This window comes from Abrus precatorius, unplaced genomic scaffold (assembly GCF_003935025.1).
Source record: "Abrus precatorius isolate BTA unplaced genomic scaffold, Abrus_2018 Scaffold10, whole genome shotgun sequence".
NCBI lineage: Eukaryota > Viridiplantae > Streptophyta > Magnoliopsida > Fabales > Fabaceae > Abrus > Abrus precatorius.
The window spans coordinates 8,105,417-8,124,999 of NW_020874292.1; the positions used below are offsets into that span (position 1 = coordinate 8,105,417).

General features: G+C 30.8%; 1 protein-coding gene across 6 annotated transcripts; it reads left to right on the forward strand.

Moving 5' to 3' along the window:
- The first annotated feature begins 7,998 nt into the window (after positions 1-7,998).
- LOC113866355 (zinc finger CCCH domain-containing protein 13) lies at positions 7,999-17,323 on the forward strand. 6 transcript variants are annotated; one of them, XM_027501261.1, is made up of 6 exons: positions 8,002-8,918; positions 12,049-12,931; positions 13,482-13,721; positions 13,821-14,844; positions 15,244-15,327; positions 15,594-16,368. In XM_027501261.1, exons 1-6 carry the CDS (start codon positions 8,384-8,386, stop codon positions 16,257-16,259), a joined length of 3,432 nt encoding a protein of 1,143 aa, XP_027357062.1. In that variant the 5' UTR covers positions 8,002-8,383; the 3' UTR covers positions 16,260-16,368. The 6 variants fall into 6 exon arrangements, with proteins under 6 accessions (XP_027357046.1, XP_027357062.1, XP_027357054.1 ...); XM_027501253.1 differs by having other exon boundaries at positions 15,202-15,327; positions 15,594-16,345; XM_027501278.1 differs by adding an exon at positions 10,907-11,016 and having other exon boundaries at positions 8,043-8,918; positions 13,482-14,844; positions 15,594-17,323.
- The last annotated feature ends 2,260 nt before the right edge of the window (positions 17,324-19,583 follow it).

Consider the following 19,583-nt stretch of genomic DNA (forward strand, 5'->3'; position numbering starts at 1 on the left):
GAAAGGATGAGAGATAAATTTTATATTTTAAATAAATATATTTAAAATTAATATTTATTTAAAATAAAAGAAATAAATTGATATATTAAAATAAATTTAATATATTTATCATTATAAATAATATATAATTATTTTAATTTAAAATTAAAAAATACCTCATTCTCATTTTTCCTCTAAAACTTCTTCCTAAATATATCCTACAGTAATCAAGGTTCATGTTACCAAAATTCAATCATGATTTTGGATGGGTATGAAAGTATGGAAACTATTTATTCATATGAGAGCCAAAAATAAATTTTATTTTAAAAAAAAATTATCTAAAAACGTGATATTTGAAATCTAAAAATAAATTAAATGTTTTTCTTAAAAATTAATAAAACTAAAGAATATTATATACGCACTTTTTCGTTCGCATGAAAAAAATATCAAAATCGTTATCAATTAATCTTAGGTCATAGTTCAAGAAGAATTCAAAATAAACACGTTAATTCCAGGCTTTTCTTTCACCATTCTCTTGCCCATTTTGTTCCAATTGTTTTTTGTTTTAAAGACTAACTTAAGGCGTAGTCCCACATTTACAAGCAATATACAAAGATTTAATAAAGGGTTTGTCACTTATGTTGGTGGAATGGAGCGTTGAAATTACATGTGTCAGCTCAGCACTGGTCGATGACATATATGAATCCTGAATCTTGCACATCTGTGGCTCTAAGTTCATCTTTCATGTAACGACATATATTTGACGTCTCTTAACTGTTCTAATCGATTATCATAGAAATAGAAATGAAAATAATAATAAGAGTAATTAATAAACAAAGGAAGAGAGTTTGGTTCTGCTTGAGTATTGAATGCACATCCTCAAACAATGGGCTGAAAATGGTGTGAGGTCCTCACAACAAACACTGATCATGTTTGCACACACAATACCCCCACATTTTTCTCTTATTCTTCCAAAATATGTGTCATTTTACCAATACTTTTTATTTAATCAATTTATGGCCATTTTTATTTCTCAATCATTGGATTAAGTAACTGATTATCATTTTCCCCCCTTTTGCTATATTTTACTGGGGTTTCATCTAGGCAGCTTCGTAAGATTATTAGTTTTGTAAAGCTAACTATTACGCATAATTGGATATAAAATTGATCTCCTTCTAATATAAAAATTAAAAAATGAAAAATCGAGCTCTTCTGCATTGTTCGCATCTAAATGAATTTTTGAGGAAACATATATTTGTATTTGATGTGGATTTTAGCCACCTAAACCAAGTATTTATTTGGTAATTTGGTATTATATAAATTTTGAAAAATGATTACCCTTAAAAAAATCTTTCAAGAATTTAATAACAAAGTATAATTGTTTTTATAAAATAAGTCTATGCACTAATTTTTCTTAATTAATATTTAAAGTCAATTAAGTCCTTTTTCAATTTTTGTATATGTAATATATTTTTATGATCAAATGCGTAGATGACTTAATGAGGACTGCTTTAACTTAACTAGGGCTTCAAATTCAAATATTGATGTAGATTTAGATTAGTTAGATATCTAATGTAGCATTCAGATATAAGTAATCCTTCGTTAAATCTAACATATTTCTATTATAAACTTTAGTTTTCCAATAATTATGGTGAACTCATTAATTTGTATAGGTAGAGAAAAAGTGGATTTCAAATTTTCCATGAAAAATTGTAATTTATATCTATTGTTAGTAGTTTCGGTGCATTATTACAAATTCAATCATGTTGTGGTTAGTAATATTGATTGGTCTTAATTGTATTTTGTTCCCTTAATAGTTTGAATTAGCGTAATTTATGTCTCTTAAAAATTTTAGGCCAATCAAGTTCCCTTTTTAAATTTAAATCAGCATAATTAATTTGTTAACTTGTCATCTAATTGTTAATAAAATTAGCTAATGTGGTTGATGGTAATGTGTTGGCATGGATTACGTGCAACATAGATTATGACAATTAAAAATAATACCAAAAGATTTAAAAACAACAAAGAAAAATCATATCTTCTTTGTCAATAGTTTTGGAACTTCGTTCAACATTTGCAGAACAATGTTGAAGTTAGAAGAAACCTATAAAGGTTCGAGATTCATCAACTATAGTTGATGGGTGGCTGGAGTGAAACAATCCAATTGGCTTCTTCAAACAATGCAAAAAAATAGAAAAAGACACAATGTTTGTCGACTGTAATGTGAAAGGTCGGTTGCTAATTTCCTGATCAAATGAAAATTCAGCCTATGGTTTTTGTAGGTATGTACACTGTTAAGTTACCAAAATACTAATATTACTCTTAAAACTGATTTTAACTTATTTTACTAAGCATTCTGATATAATTTATTAAAATAAATCATTTTGAGTTTAAGACAATAATTTGTACTGTTAACTTTATAATATAAGTCATTGTTTAAACAAATAATTACTTAAATATTTCAACATTTTTAACTCATTATATTTTAGATTTTTTGGTTATTAAAAATTCTCTAAAGTTATTTTTCTTTCTCCTTAATAGAGCTGGTAAATGGGATATTGATTTGGACTGACCCATTACAGGAAACAAACTTTAGCGAGTTGAACAAAAAAAAACCCTTAAATTCAATTCAGACATAAAAACTATATCTAGTCTCTATTCTTTTACAAATTTAATATGCATCGCATTAATTCGTTTTGATAAAAAAAAATTAATTTAATTTGAATTTCAAATTTAAAACTCAAGTTTTATATTTTAATGAACGAGTTTAGGTTAGTTTGATTGAGCAAGTTTATTTTGAAATTCTACTTCTTACTAAGATTGGTTATCAAGACTTTAAGGCTTATAAACTCTTTTTACTAAAACTATTTTGATAACTCTATTGCTAATTAAAATTTATTTTTTGTAAAAAAAACTATCTTCTAAAAAAATAAAATGATAATTGAAAATTTGTAATAACCACTTTGATCAACTGATACAACTCATATCATATAGAATGACATTAACAATGTAATGAAAATTATTGACTTTTTTTTTCCTATTAATAACAGCACCTAAAAGGTCCAAAACAAAACATACTAGCAGTATAGCTTAAGAAAGGTAAACTCCAATGCATCTATCCTAACGAAGAGGACTAAGGATGGTGAGGGTTCATCAAAACAGAAAAACACCAAACTAGACTCATACTTAGCAAGCCAATTAACATATTAATTGACTTCTTTAAGAGAATGACTAAACCTAGTAAATTTAACTTCAGACAACAGTAATCTAATCTCCCTAATCACAAAATAAAGGAGATGGAAGTAGGGCTGAAAGTTTACAATTAGTGAAATTGCATCCATTGAGTCACACTCTATCCAAATGAAATAAAAATATCTTTATTAATAACAAGCTGAATACCCTAAAAGATGCTTCATAGTTTGGCAACCAAGGGTAAGCAAGCCTTCAAAAAACTATAGTAGCCAGCAATAAACATGCCGTTGTTGTTTCCAATAAGACCACCACAATCAGCAAACTCCAAATTTTTAGAGGTTGATCCATCAACACTGAGTTTAAACTGCTTCTTTGGAGGAATCTATTTAACATTACACTGTATCTCCATCAAACCAGGAACTATCCTCTACTTAGACATGTCACAAAATTGTAAGAATCAAAATCATACAATATTTTTATTCAAAAGGGCTTCATCATTCAAAGAATGATTATGGAAAATAAAATTATTCCACAAGTTTCAAACAATCACCTGAACAAACTATTCCAATGCAAATATTGAAAGGAATTATTCTTACAAAGGTTAATGTTTAGCCACCTACTTAGAGTAGGGCTAAAGAAAGAAATCTAGTTATTAGGGAGAACAAGCTAATTTCAAATTTGTTTGACCCACCAATAGTCCCTGAGCACATGGATGATTGTTTTAAGGATCTCATTGCACCTCCTACAAATAGAGGAGGCAAACATCCCCTAGTTAAACCTTTTCACATTAGTTAGGAGGTGACCATTGACAATTTTTTAGAGGAAAACAAAAATCTTGAGAGGACCTTTCTAGTTTCACATAGACTCAGAATTAAGATCACAATCAGAATTCTTAAAAGTACCATTAGAAATAAAATCATAAACAAATTTTAAGGAGAAAACTTTGTTACTAGAGAACTTCCAAAAGATAAAATCTTGACCTCCAGCCAACTTGGGGGCTTATAGGTAAAATTTAGAGATTTAATGAAATTTTAAGAACTTTTAGATGAATCATTAAATCATCCATCAATCAAAGTAATTTATTCAATATAATATATTTATTTTATAAAAAAATAATTAGATTTAAGTATAAAAGGTTGGTTCAATTAAAGATACATAGATCATCTTGACACTCAAAGTTGGAAAAAAAATAAATTTTAAAATAGAATGATATAAGTTATCAAGTAATGTTTTGTCACCGTTTGATGGTATTAGCACACTGTCTCTTCCAACAAATATATTTTGTATTAAGAAATATTTTTTAATTATTGTTAGGATCTTAATGAAAATATTTATACAAGTAAATTAAACTAATTTAAAGATTTATGTCAAATATTTATAATAAGCATATAAATTTTTAATTTCCTAAACTTCAGTGGAACAATTGTCAATTTGTTTGATCTATAATTTTATGGATAATACAAGAAATAAACATACTATGTGGAGATTTGGGGACTAATTGTGTGAATGAAATTAATATAAGATAAATCTTATTTTATCTTAATTTTCTTTAATAAGAATTTTTTTAAAAATTCATTCTAATTAAAGTATAATATGGCTACAGTTGTGGCAAGGACAATATGACTCTTATCTCCTTGTAATTGTGTGAAAAGTGCATAGACATATCTTGCATTGTTACTAATAGGATCACTCTCACCAACAACAAAAAAATGTTAAGAATCATAAAAAGTAACAAAAATATAAAAAATGTATTTTTTTTTTATAATATAAATATATTTGACATGATTACAAGAACAAAGCCACTTAATCATAGTTAGGTTGGGCTAAAGTATGAATTTATGATAAATTTAAATGCAAGGGAAAATATAGAGAGAAAAAGAATAGGAGAGAGATAAATAAAAGAGCGAGAAGAAGAGTGAAAAATTTAAATATTTAAATGAGTCAAAATAAGAGGTAATAAAATGATAACAAAAAATATTTTAAAATGAATAAAAAAGAGTGTAGAAATAAATATTTAATTTGTATTCAAAATATTCATAAAAAATAAAAAATATTTTAAAAATTTTTATATTTAAAAAAATGATTTTTATTTTTTATATTATTTTAATTGTATTAAAAATTAAAAATAAAAATGAAAAATAACCCTCTCCATCGAATAAAGAAATAAGAGGATAAAAATAAAGTAAAAATGTTACATATTTAGATCAGTTGAAATAAAAATTAATAGAATGATAAAAAAAATTTACTTTTAAATAAAAAGAATGTAGAAAAAAATAATTGAATTGTATTAGAAACCCCCTCCTCTCCCTCTTTAATAAGGGCTTATGGCAATCCAAACCGTAAAAATTTTACATTTTCATACTTATTAAAATTTGTCCTCTCTAATTACACCCAAACAAACGCACTTTATGGAACTCAAGTTATAGTGTTTTGATTAATTTACAACCATTTCAACAAGGATATTCACCATCCATTTTAGTTTTTATTATTGATATTCACTGTCCAATTTAATCTTGACAAATCTAAGTTGACTTTGGTCAGGCTGAACAGAGAAAATCTAGATATACAAATTCAATCTACATCTAAAGGCAAACTAGTTTTAAAATTCAAATTTTTAATAAAATTTAATGCTTAAGTCCACTTTGTTTGCTGTGTTTGTTTATCTAGAGAAAAAGAAAGAGAATAGTGAAGAGAAATGATGGAATTTTAAAAACATAATAGTTGAGAATTAAGAAAGGAAATGCTTTGTTTTTGGTAAGTGGAAGGGGTAGTCCATTTGGGACAGTGATATGGTAAGTGGATGGCGGAGAACTCTCAAATTTAAAATCAATTTAAAATCAAAACTACATTTTAATACCAGTTATTAACTGGTTCTGAAAAAAGTGAAATTGATTAGTTTAATATCTAATATGTATAATTAATTTTAAAATGAATTTAGATTAAGTTTGTATGAAGTTAATCCATACTCAACTCTAACTTTAGATGACGTGAGTCCTCGTTTTGATAAATTATAATTTTAACGTGAGTAATAGTCTTGGTTATAAATTTACAAAACTATTAATTTAATTCTTAACTTAAAAAAATTGTCATTTAATGTTTATCGATCAATTGATGAAATTATATATTTATAAATAAAGTTTAAGTGAAGTAACTTTAATAAAAAATAATTTAATTTTTTCCTTTTTTTACTTCAAATATATTTACACCCAAATATATATATATATATATATATATATATATGTATATATATATATATTATATTATATTATATTAGTGTATGTTATATAAAAATATTATATCACTGAATAGTTTTTTATTAAAAATATTTATTGTAAAATTAATTATTAAATTAAATGCTTCTACCAAATAGATCAATCCAAAATCATTTAATACTTCACATAAATAAAATATTATATTATTTTAAAAAATATTACACTGACAAAATTTGTATTTTACATTAAATTTTTGACCGTATACTTATTTGTGTAACTTATATTGGTGTATTTTAATATTTCACTAATGTTGTTTCTATGACATAATTATTGTTATTATGTTGATAATTTATTTCTATTATTTTCTTTCTATTAGTCACTTCATTTAAAAAATAAAATAAAAATATAATAAATAGTTTATATAATTTTAATTTTAATTTAAAATTTAAAAATATTTAAAAAATTTAAACCATTTTTAAAATTAGAAACTTAAACTAAAATTTGAAAGTGTTTAGTATAATGTTCATAAACTTAAAATATTATCTTCTACCTTTTTTAAATTGATGATTATAATTATTTTAATATTTTAAAAATTAAAAATTATAATTATTTTAATATATTAAAAATAAAAAAGATATTTATATATTTTTTAAATAGATTATTAACTTCAGTATCTATTATAAACATTTAATATAAAATTAACAATAGTAATTATTTTACATATAAAAGAATATAAAATATTCTCCTAATTTATAAAATATTATAAAAATTAAATTTTTAATTCAAAATTTTATTACGATACATGTATCCAAAACATTCAGAACACATGGAAGCATTTATCGTTATTTATATAAAAAAATTGAAAATATGTTGATATCCGGTGGATAATTCTTTTTTCTTTAGTTGTGAGTAGGAAGTTTACATAAATGATGGATCACAAATCTTTCGCAATTAGGAAATATTTTAACCCCAAAAATATATTTGTTCTTATTTAATTACGGACAATTAAGAAATTCTTTTTTTTGGGGTAAATTAATAAATTAATCTTTATTTCATCTTATTTTATAGAAATTATATCAAGTAAGATAAATACAAAATTTAAATATAGATATATGTATTGGATAAGAATGTCGGAGAATTATGTTATGTATTTGAAAGTAACAATAGTTTTTAAATAAAAAAAGTAATAATAATTTTAAAAAATAAAATATGGTGAATATATTTAATAAATTATTAAAAATCATTTAATTAATTTTGTAATCAGTAAATATAACTTGCAATTTGTTCCCAAGGATATCTCTGAATTGTAACATGCATGAGTTAAAGGAGTGTTTATTGCCTCTGGAGAATGAACGAATGGATTGAAGGAGATTTAAACTAAGAGGACCCCACACAATCAGAGAGGGTTGTGCAGTTGATCATCTGACCCCACCACGAAACGCCGTGTCTATTTCCTATTGGACGCCACAGCGTAACCTAATTTACAGCACTGTCAACGAAACACGAAAACCGCGCCGCACAGGGACAACACCGCCATAAGTCAAAACTATTGAGGGCAATTTCGTCAACACAATTTCCAATTATCCCCACCCAAGACCCCCCCATTCCAATTCTCATTAACGCCGATAAAGCAAAAACAAAAAAACACCCTACACACACATACAGAGAGAGAGAGAGAGAGAGAGAGAGAGAGAGAGAGAGAGAGAGAGAGAGAGATTCTTTGATTTCGTTGCGCTTTTCTTTCTTCACTGTGCGACTCAACATTTACATGGAGTTCCACATTTAGCCCTAACCGATTGGGCCTGCGACCCGAGTCCTTATTGGACCGTACCGTAATTTTGGTCACATTCGATCTCTGCGATCTGGTGGAGACTCTCTGTTAGGGTTCTGCTTTCTTATCGATTGCATTTCAAATTAGGGTTTCTGTTTCGGATTCAGTCATTGAGTGCACTTCTCCTGATTCCAATTCGGAGAATAGGGTTTCGCGTTTCGCATCCGCGATGCCGCGCAGTTCGAAGCACAAATCGAGCAAGCACAGTTCGAGGGATGCGAGGGAGCACTCCGACTCCGAGAGGGATTCCGGCTTGAAGGATCGGAAGAGCAAGGAGGAGAGCAGCGCCGCCGCCAAGGCATCCAAGGATTCGAGTTCTGCCGAGAAGCGGAGGCTCGATTCGAAGGACGCGCACGGTAACGGAGAGTATTCCGACGAGTATGCTTCGTCCTCGAAGCGCCGCAAGGACGGTGGAGGAGATAGGTGGAATGGCGGCGAGGAAGGGTCGAAGAAGTCGAAGGCAGTGGGGGATTCAAAGAGTAGGAGGAGGGATGGGAGTGTGGGAGTGTACGGTGAGGGTGAGGAGGTGAAGAGGAGTAGCAGTAAGGGCGATGGGAAGCATAGGGATTCGTCGTCGGGTCGAAAGGAGAATAGAGAAGGTGGGGCGGAGAAGGAGAAGGAAAGGAAATTTAAAGAAGGTAGAAGTGAGGAATCGGTTGATGACCAAGAACAGCGTGTGTCCAAGCAAGTGTTTGAAATTAATGGTAAGGTAACTTTGACTGTTGATTTATGGCGTGTTTATTCTGCATTTATACTATCATAACTTGTTTTGAACTGAAGCAAATTTTGCATTTGTGTTGAGAAGAATTGGCATCATCGTTGAATTGATGCTTAGCTTTCAGCTTTATGTGTTTTATTAGGAATGAAAGAAACAATCGTAAACCCATTTAAATATTAGCTTTGAGTATTGACGCACCTTTTCTTAGTTTAGGAACAGCAAACACAGGACATTTGCACCTATCTGTTGTGTCTATTTGTTGCCTCTTCTCACAAAAGTTTTTGAGCATTTCTGGAATTGTGTATGACCGATTTGACTAGTGGTTGTTGACGGCTTTACTATGAGAATATGAGTGTCAAATGCCAATTTCCTTTTGTTCCCCACATGCTCTCATTTGTTAGAACAGGCATTCTTTGACAGACTGAATCTGTCCTTGTTCCTCGCTTTGGTTTTGTAATTTGTTGTTATTGTTTATTCAATGTCAGTATTCATGCACTTGTCATTCCAACAATTTCACGCTCAGTGACATTCTTTTGGAATTGTCTGCCTAATGGTATCAGACTAAGGTTTCTGTCTATGCTTTTCTTCGTGCACCATTTCTAATGAGATCAAATTATCTTCCTTCACTTGTGTATGGCTGTGGGATGAAGACCAGAAAAACAGGGTTTATGATAAAATGCGTTGTATATTTGGCTTTGAATATTAGTTGGGTTGCTCAGGTGAATGCATCAATGCATTGTCTGTACAATGTTAAAATCACCTTATGCGTTGACCTAAACTAATTCAAATGGATGTTAAGAATATAAGTTAAAATTTAATTGACATGTTTGACACTTCTGTATTTTTCCATAAAAGAACGTCATTCTAGGTTGGGAAGATTTAAAAAGCTGTTAGATTTTGCTAGATTACATATCAAAATAATACCTCATTCTGGTTGTGAAGCTCAAATTAGATACCAAGACACTGTTACACTTAAGGGATATATGTAGAGTTTGGATCCTCTCCCTTTTTTTCATTAACAAGAGAGTTCTTTTATGGAGAGAGACACATTTTGTTGTGAAGGGATAATTGTGATATGTGTTGGGTCCACCAAATTTATACAACTACAAATGCTGTGTGCCTATTTCTCTCACATCATGCCCCTCTTCTGTTAGTAAATAAAAGGAGATAATTTTTTTCATTATGCCATATTTATGACCAACTCTTTGCTTGAACTATCACTCATGTATATGTAAAGCTTGTGTTAGTAGCATGGATTATTTTCTACTTTATATGGATTGGCAGTTAAAACCAGTTTAGAATCTTTGAATGGGAGATCTAAATTGAATTTAAGGGTGCTGTGCCTTATTGGGGAATGGTTTCATTGCGTCTGGGTAAATTTGATGGTAATTGAACAAAACGTTTTCTACTGTATTATGGATCAAAAGTGGTATTAGCAAAATGTGAAAATTTCATTGCTTTGGTTCACATGACATAAGCTTCAATACTGAGCATAGAATAAATTAACATGATTGCATATGGAATTGAGTGCTGAAATTATTTTGTAAGAATATTAGTGGGAACAGTGACTAAGAGGATGCTACGCAAGGTTCTTCAACCCCATTTTTTGCTGGAATTACTAATTTTCTCAATTACTATTCATCATCAGGGATCTATGTATTATATTCTGCATGATTCTGTACCAGATTTCATGTTATCTCATGTTTTATTTGATGTAAATCTCTGTTGAGTTGAGTGGATCTCTAACTATATTAGAGAAGTTGATTTTTGCCTAGCAACATTGCGACTAGGAGTGGCTATTTTTCCTATATGTTGCAAATTAGCTGTTTGGATTGAGTGTGGGTAATAATTCTTTCTAACAAGTTTAAATATGGTTTTGTGTATGTGCATGTTTAAATCTTTGAATGTCCTTTTACTGTCTTATTTTCATCATTTGCATTCCCTAAGAGTAAATCGTGCCTATTTAGCTTGTAGGGGGAGGGGAGTTATGAGAGGACTCATTGGCTGTGAGCATTTATGTATTCTTTGGTGTGTTGGTTGAAGCCGAATGCTCAATTCAAGAACATTGCATTGTCCCTAGATTGGTATGGGATAAGATTATTATGGTTTCTGTTTGGCTCTCTGTCCTGGTTTCTTTTAGGCACTTTCCCTGTCAGATATTCAGTGAGACTGCGGATCTTTATTTCACAAATGAGTTTACTTTTACTGTATTTGTTCTTAGTGTTTTGGTTGAAGACATGCTTGTGCTCCCTGTTTTCTTCAATCACATTTACCTTCTATCCATGTGGAATTAATTAAACTAGTAATTCTTAATTTGTTCTTCTTGGGAAGCAAGTGTAACTGATCAAGAAAAAATTACTGCAAGGATGATACAAAACACCAACTTTAAGATGTTCTTTACAATCTTTAGATTGTAAAATTCTGTGGCTTTAATCAATTTCTTTTGATCCTTTTCAACAACAAAACTAAGGGATGTATCACATCAAATACTTTTAGCTTGTGAGACTCAGCTGGTTCTTCCTAGCAATTCATCATTGTAGTCATTGTCATTAGCTTTTGATAGTTTTATGAAATGTTTAATGAAATTGTTTTGTCGTGCAATGTTTGTGTCATTTCAATACATGGTCTGTAAATATGATATCCTGACTTTCAGATTTTAACGAAAACAGTTCATCACATCTGTCTTATACTTGGCTAAACTGAATACCATGCTGGGATAAATCTGGCAATATTGTCCAACTGTTGATTGTGATTACTTTGTAATTGAATTTTTCAGCATTACTTATGCTTGCTATGGGATATTAAAGTAATGCTAAAGTAATTTATCTTGTATCAAGGTTTTTGGTTGTGAATGATTTGAAAAATTAAATGTCTCTGTGTGGTTGTTGATCTATTACACTATTTGAAATGTCCCAAGTTCACTGCTTCCATCAATAATGCAAGTTGGACTTGTGATTTGTAATGTTCTGGTCCTTAGTTTTTCATTTTCTTTCTTGTAACACCTTCCATATGAAGCTCACCACTTTTTATGGACTGTTGTGCACATTCATTTGAGGTACTCTGATTTGTTCAGAAGGCAGTTGTTGATTTGATCTATGTGGCTATGCTTTTTGCAGATTCAAAGAAATCTGATGAATTGCGAAGCCCTGAACCTGATAACCAGCTTGAGAAACGAATGAGGAAGAAGAGGGATGACTATAGTGATGGTGATAAGCATCAAGATAATACTGGAGATGGTTATGATAGACATTTGTCTTCTAGGGATGACATTGCCAGGGATGGGAGAAAGAAGGATGATAGGCGAAAAGAGGAGAAATATAAAGACAAGTATAGGGATGAATTAGACAGGGAGAATAAACATCGACATGACAAGCAACGTGATGAGCGCCCTGCAAAAGATCATACAAGCATAAGGTCTGATGATAAACATGCTAGGGAAGAAAAGAATAGTCTAGAATCACGACAGAAGAGAACCAAGCTTCCAGAGAGTGACAGGGACCATAATCGTGATCGTGATGGGGATCGTGATTTGGAATCTGTTCGTGATCGTGATTTGGAATCTGTTCGTGATCGTGAACGCCATACTGAACGTGATCGTGATTATGATCTTGACAGGGATCATGATTATGATAGAGATAGAGATCGAGATTGGGACTGGGATCGTGATCGAGATCATTATCGTGACCGAGACAGAGAGCGTGACCGTCGCCGTGATCGTGATGGGTCATATGTGGATGATAGAAGTGCTAGAGGCAAAGAGGGTGTGACAAAGAAACGAATTTTGGATGATCGTGATGATTATAGTGACTCTAAATCTAGGGGTGTTAAGAGCTATTATCCTGATACAGAGAAGAGGAGTTTGAGCAGCATCAGAGCTGATTCAGATGTCGACAGAGGAAAATCTCAACCACGACAAGCTCATGCTGATTCAACTGGGACTAGCAATAAACACCGATCTTCTCCTGCCTCAAATACACATGCTGGCAAAGAGGAATATAGGTACTATTTAATTTTTGGTGAAAGTTTGGTTGAACTGTTGTGAGCTCATTTCTGAGTTGTCTTTTAGATGGTATTCCCTTCCACACTGTAACTTTCAGGTAATATTAGGGAAGTTGTTTTATGCTTTTTTTTTGTCTCATTAGTTTTTAAGGGCATTGTTACTTTGAAAGTGTTATACTATGATTGCTGATAAACAATTATCATGTGTAATTTGCTGTGAAGAAGTTTTAAAGATTGATGTATCCTACTCATTTATGATTACTGCAATTTTCTTTAAAGATTACCTTTTTGGCATCGTATGACATTAGTAACTTAGTTTTACACAATTATATAAATATATGGGGTTTTTATAGCTCAATGAAAAAGAACTTCCCTTTGCCAACATGGGAGGTAGTTAAACATTTGAACAGAGTTTTTTGATGATAGTTAATGTTTTGCTTGCATGGTTTGGATATTATGGTTTGGTCTACTTTTTACTTTGGCTCGCAGAAGTTTGTAAGTATGGGATTTATGCCATTAGTTACTGGTTGCCATTTCCCCCATTTTTCAGAAATGCAAACGCTGAAGATCCAAAGTACAAAGACTCATTGGTAGAACAGAGGACCAAAGGTTCAAGAGAGGGTTACTCTGGGATATCAGATAGAGGTCCTAAATACAAATCAATTGAAAAACCTAATAAAATAGATGAGTGTCCAGCAGGAGACTTGTCAAATGAAAAGTCTTCCAGTGCCAAGGCTTCACCCGTGGGCCTGATGGAAAGATCTCCTTCATCAACAAGCATGGAGCGCAGGTATGTGAGTAGAAGTGGTGTTAAGAGGAATCTTGAAATTGATGAAAGTGGAAGGAGGAGCAATACTGATGCAAGAGATTTCTCTGCTTCTGATGACAGACTTGGCCGGGAGTCAACTCTAGAGAAACCACTATTGGATGAGCCCTCTCAAGCAGATTCCTCTTTTTATGGTAGGACTAATCAGAGCAATGCATCATTGATTCCTCCCCCACCTGGTTTCAGGGCAGTCTTAGATAGACCTTATATGGGTTCTTTAGATGATGATGTTAGAGATAACTCTAATACACGATACAGAAGAAGTAGTGAACCTGGCTTTGGAAGAGGTCATGCTGGCAATTCCTGGAGGGCAGTTCCAAACTGGAATTCACCAGTACCAAATGGATTTGTTCCCTTCCCACCTGGGCCAGCTCATGGAGGTTTTCAAACAATGATGCCACAGTTTACATCTCAACCTCTCTTTGGTGTTAGGCCTCCAATGGAAGTTAACCATGCTGGCATTCCTTACCATATTGCTGATGCTGACAGGTTTCCAGGTCACTTGCGTCCACTTGGGTGGCCAAATATGATGGATGGAACTGGACCTGCTCATTTGCATGGATGGGATAGCAATAATGGTGTCTTCAGAGATGATCCTCACATGTATGGTAGTTCTGATTGGGACAGGAACAGGCATTCAACAAATAATCATGGATGGGAATCTGGTTCAGAGACTTGGAAAGAACAGAATTCTGATTCAAAGAAGGAATTGCGTTCCCCAGCCTGTAAAGAAGAGTCAGTTCCTGCCTTGGCTGATAATGGCTTGACTGATCAGACTAGTCAGATGTCTCATGATGAACATAACCGGGATGACCTTCATGACAAATCTCCTGAAACAAAGTTGTCCAGTTTCAGTTCTCCAGCAGAAATTCCATTGAACTCTTCATCCTCAACTATTCTTGAAAAGGTGCCTGATACTTCAACACCAAGTGACAATACTTCTCTTTTCAGCCGTTTCTACCTTTCCAAACTTGACATTTCAGTAGACTTAGTACTGCCAGAGTTGTATGACCAGTGTATGTGTACTCTGAATGTTGACAAGAATGCTTCCGTCAATGCAGTTGCTGGTACAGAACTATTCTTGAAGGTAAAATCCTAGAGTATTTTTTGTGCTTCCATTTATGCTCCCAAAACTTGTACAGCTTAAATATTTGACTTTTTTGGTCTCTTTTTTGGGGTGGGGTGGGAGGGCAGTCTGCATCAAGTTTGTGGTCAATTATACCAATTTTAACCAACAAGTTTGAAGATAATCAATGCATGCACTTTTTCATTTAATATTTACTTTATAAAGTATTAGAATGACTATTAGGAGGATCTGGCAAAGTTCTTCACCTGATATTCTATTACCTACTCTCTAGAGAGATTTTTTATTTTATTTTAAGTGAACTGGTGTATTTATTAAAATTAAAACTGTATTGTTAATCTCTATTTACTCAAATGCAAGGGGTCCCTGACAATCAAATTTCCCCATCCTGTGATTTTACAGAATGGTTCAAGAGCTCGGCAGAAATATGCTGCCACCTTGTCAAAGCATTCAGCATTTCCAGCAATTGATAATTCTATCTTCCAGGTAAAACTACTCGATCAGTTCTTATAATGGTTACAGCATTTATCTGTAGGTGAAAAGTGTTCAACTTTCCTTAAGACTTCTAATAATATTCTTCGCTAACCCTCAACCTTGTGTTGTAAATTGTAGTAATATTTATTGGTAATGGAAATTAGCATTGTCTAGAATTTAACTTCCTGAACCTGTCCATTTTCCTAAGTTCAGTTCATTAAATGCTTAAATATTGAATTATGGACTCTTGATGAGTGAATATTTTCTCCAATTTGCAGAGAGCCATAGCCCTTTACAAGAAACATAGGGTGAAACTGCCTAAAAAGGAGGAGCTGGATAGTATTGCAGCACCCAGCCAGATGCAAGTGGATGAGTCTGTTCCTATTCCTAGTTTGGAGAATGGACACGTCCCTGTCTCAGCTTTCAATGAGATAAATGATGTGCTAATACCTTCATTAGAACCAAACAAAGTGGAAAGTACATCCCCTGTGAAGGAGCAATTGGAAGAAAACAATCAAAACTACAGCCAGATGGTGCAAGATCATGATTGTACCCATTCTTTTAAAACAGGCATATCTAGTCCATCTTCTGGACAAATGAACCAAGAGGCAGCTGTAGCAGGTTTGCAAGAGAAAGAGGACTACGTTACTTCTGATAAGATGAATTCAGGGGATGCAGAGGAGGATAACTCCATGGCATCCAAAACTGAAGCTCAGTTGGCCCCCACTTTGTATGAAGATGGTGATAACATTAATAGCAAAGCCAAAACTACTGGTTTTGCCCATTGTGCAGATGAAAAGCTGGGTTTTGGTGACACACAGGTTAATCCCTTAGTTGTTGAGGATGGGTCTCCCAAAGCTTGTGATGCTTTGATGCCTGGTTCAAATGAGTCTGAGTCGCTAATTTTAAGCCGGATACATCATTCTCCTGAAAGTACACATTGAGACAATTTCTATATCTTTCATTGCTTTTTATCCATCAGGTTTAATTTCCTCCCTCTTTTTTGTTGCTTTCATTTTGAGCGAGAATAAAGGAAATGGCATTCGTATTCCCCTAGAATAACGTTTTCTGACCCCCCCATGCATGTTTTTCCTGGCATTTCATTACTCCTATTTTAGCATTTCTGCACGAGCATGCAGTGGCAGTGTCTCATCTTAGTTGCATTTTCTTCTGCATGAATGCAGTGACCTTAAAATACGGCTCGTAATTTAAGTTCAGTTCAATAAAATTTTTTCTGAAAAAATTAAGCCCGTAAAACTATTCACGAGTCCTATGGTTGTGTCATGTTTGTGCATTTACAACCCAGTTTTCTCTCCCTCGACTTATTTAAAACCACATTCTCATGCATTTTTTTCACTAATTATTTTAAAAAGGAGGATTGTTAGTGACACGTTCTTTGAATTTTTTTAATAAGTTTTCTTTTTATGGTTTAAGTTTTTGTAAATCCTACTAAATAATATGGGTTTCATTCTCTATTTAGTGAGTTTACTTATTGTTTAATGAGGCCTACATTTTAGTCATATAGTGTTGAAGAGGAAAGAATGTCGTATAATGTGGTATGTGTTAGCATTACCCTTTTTTACTTTGCACTGTATACTTGTTTGTAGGTTGTTTTAGGTTTAGTTCATCATGTTGAAAGCGAAAATGGTATTTGGAAGTGTGTGTGTGTGTGTGAAAGCTAGTGCCCGTGCGTGCCTGTGTAAGAACATAGAATTTTATTCATTAAACTGTTAACAATTGTTTAACAATAAAAATCGGTACTTTTGCATAAAATGAAACGCACAGTAGAATATCTGCAAATTATGGGGAATATATTAGGTGAAAGAAATTAACTAGAGTGCAATCAAATCGCGCACTGTTATGTTCCATCAACAGGCTATTATCACTACGTTATCACTGTTATTACTAGTTTTTCCTTTTTCACGGTGGTAAAATCATTTTAAATTTTGTGTCTTCAGTGTTTGCATATTACTCATCTATCAACGTTCTTATACTCTAACCTTAAATTAGGAAAAAAAAAATACTTGGAAAAAAAAGGGTTGTCATTGAATAACTTTGAATAAAAAATTAGTGCTGATAAACATGTTAAAATCAACTTAGAATATGTTTGGAGTTGGGGCAGAGGGAGGTGGCCGTAGGCCTGGAAAAATCTTAAAGCTGATCAAACCTGCTTAAATTGAAAAGCGTATTTTAAAATTGGGTGTGTCTATATGGATTTCAGTTTGTATTAATTAAAAAAATTAGTTATTAACGGGTTTCGGATGAATTTAAATTTATTGTCAATATTTCAACTCTGTTGGTGTATTTTTATTTATATTAAATTTATTATTGTTTTATTCAATGTTGAATTACTTATTGCTATTTCAAAATGAAAATTGTCGAGTTTTGAGTCATTTATTTCCAAATTTTAAAAATTAAAAAATATACAAGTTTTATCGGTAAAATGAGCACGTATGTTAAACTAATTTTTTAATTCACTATTTTTTTTAATTGAATTGGTGTTTAAATATACTTTTCCACATCAGATTTTTTTTTCGTTTATTCAAGTTCATATATATATGGAGGCTATGTTTTAACTTATTAAACTTTTGCAGTATATAAGGACAACATTTTTTTATGATAATATTTTACTACTAATATTTTTTCTTAACTTTAATTTTTATAATTACGATTAAATATTTAAAATAATATTGTTAAAATATAATTATTATATTAAAAGATAATAAATATAATAAATAATTTTAAATTTATTATTATTATTATATTTATTTTTTAATTTATTATTAATTTATTTTAATTAATACTTTATTTATTTAATCTATATATTTATTCTTTTGTGTTTGAATTTAGTCACTTTTTAAATTATTCAAAATTATAAGAAATACAACCATTTTTAATAAAATAATTTTTAATTATATATGAAATAGATAAAATAAAAATTATGCATCAAGATAGTAACTATTTAATATCATTTACATATATAAAATTTTTTCCATAAAAGTTCAAAAAATATATAAAAATGAAATAATTTATTTAGTTTTGTATATTTGAGTAATAAAATGATAATTTATTACTCAAATAAATATTTGTATGTTGTACTAAAATATTATGATAAAAAAATTTATTTATTTAAGATTTTTAAATTTATTAATAGACGAGAATAAAATTTTAAATTTTTGTACTAAATAACATCTCAATCAGCCTTTGGTTATGGGCTCTACGCATAACCTGTCTTTTATTATTATTATATTTTTTTATACTCACTATTGAATCCAGCAAGTTAATTTTTTGGAACACTAAGGTGATACTAATACTAGCTGGTAAATATGAAATTTGGCTTTCTTAAAGAATCGTAAGCTTCCAAAATAAAACGGATATATGAGCTAATGCTAAAATATAATATAGTTGTGGAGAGTTAAGCATATTTAAAATTTATATTAATTGATTATAAAAAAATTAATCAAAATCCATTTTAAACTAAATCTAAATTTTAAAATTAATTTTAAACCATTTTAAAAAAATAAAATAGATTGATTTAAAATTCAATTCATATAACTAGATTTAAGATGAATCTTAATTAATTTATGCAAATTCAATCTAGTGATTTATTAAATTAAAATTATTTAATAAATTAATTATTTAATTTATTTGTGTTAAATAACTTAAAAGAATATATAATATTATATTAATATAATATTTAAAACACATATTATTTGTTTTATTTATTTCCTGTCAATCAATTAATTAAATAATTATATAAAAAATTAAATTTTTATTCATATATATTTTTTAATTAATTGATTAAATGGGTCTTGCTAACAACTACCGTAAGGACACTGGTTAAAAAATCAATAAATTAAAAGATATTATTGAAAATCACAATGGGAGTGCAGTAGTAAGATTAAATATTACACTTTCTCATAAAAACTTTTAACACTTTGTGCTACATTTCTCGAGAAGTATACGAGCAAATTTGAATACTGAATGATAAAGTTATACCCTGACATTTTAAAGTGTGCAACATATTCAATTAGTCATAGGCCAAGGAGGAAAAACATAATGTCAATGTAAGTGATTTCAGTTTGTAATCGTGAAGTATGTATCCAGTAGGATTCAATAACAAAGCAAGAGGTGTGTGCACTTAAACAGACAAGTACGCACAGAAGATGGAAGTAATTTATATTTGTGAAATATGCTGGAGTATCAGCAAGGGAACAAAAGCATGAAAAAGATAAAAATGCATACCTCAATTGATGTTATTTCATTGA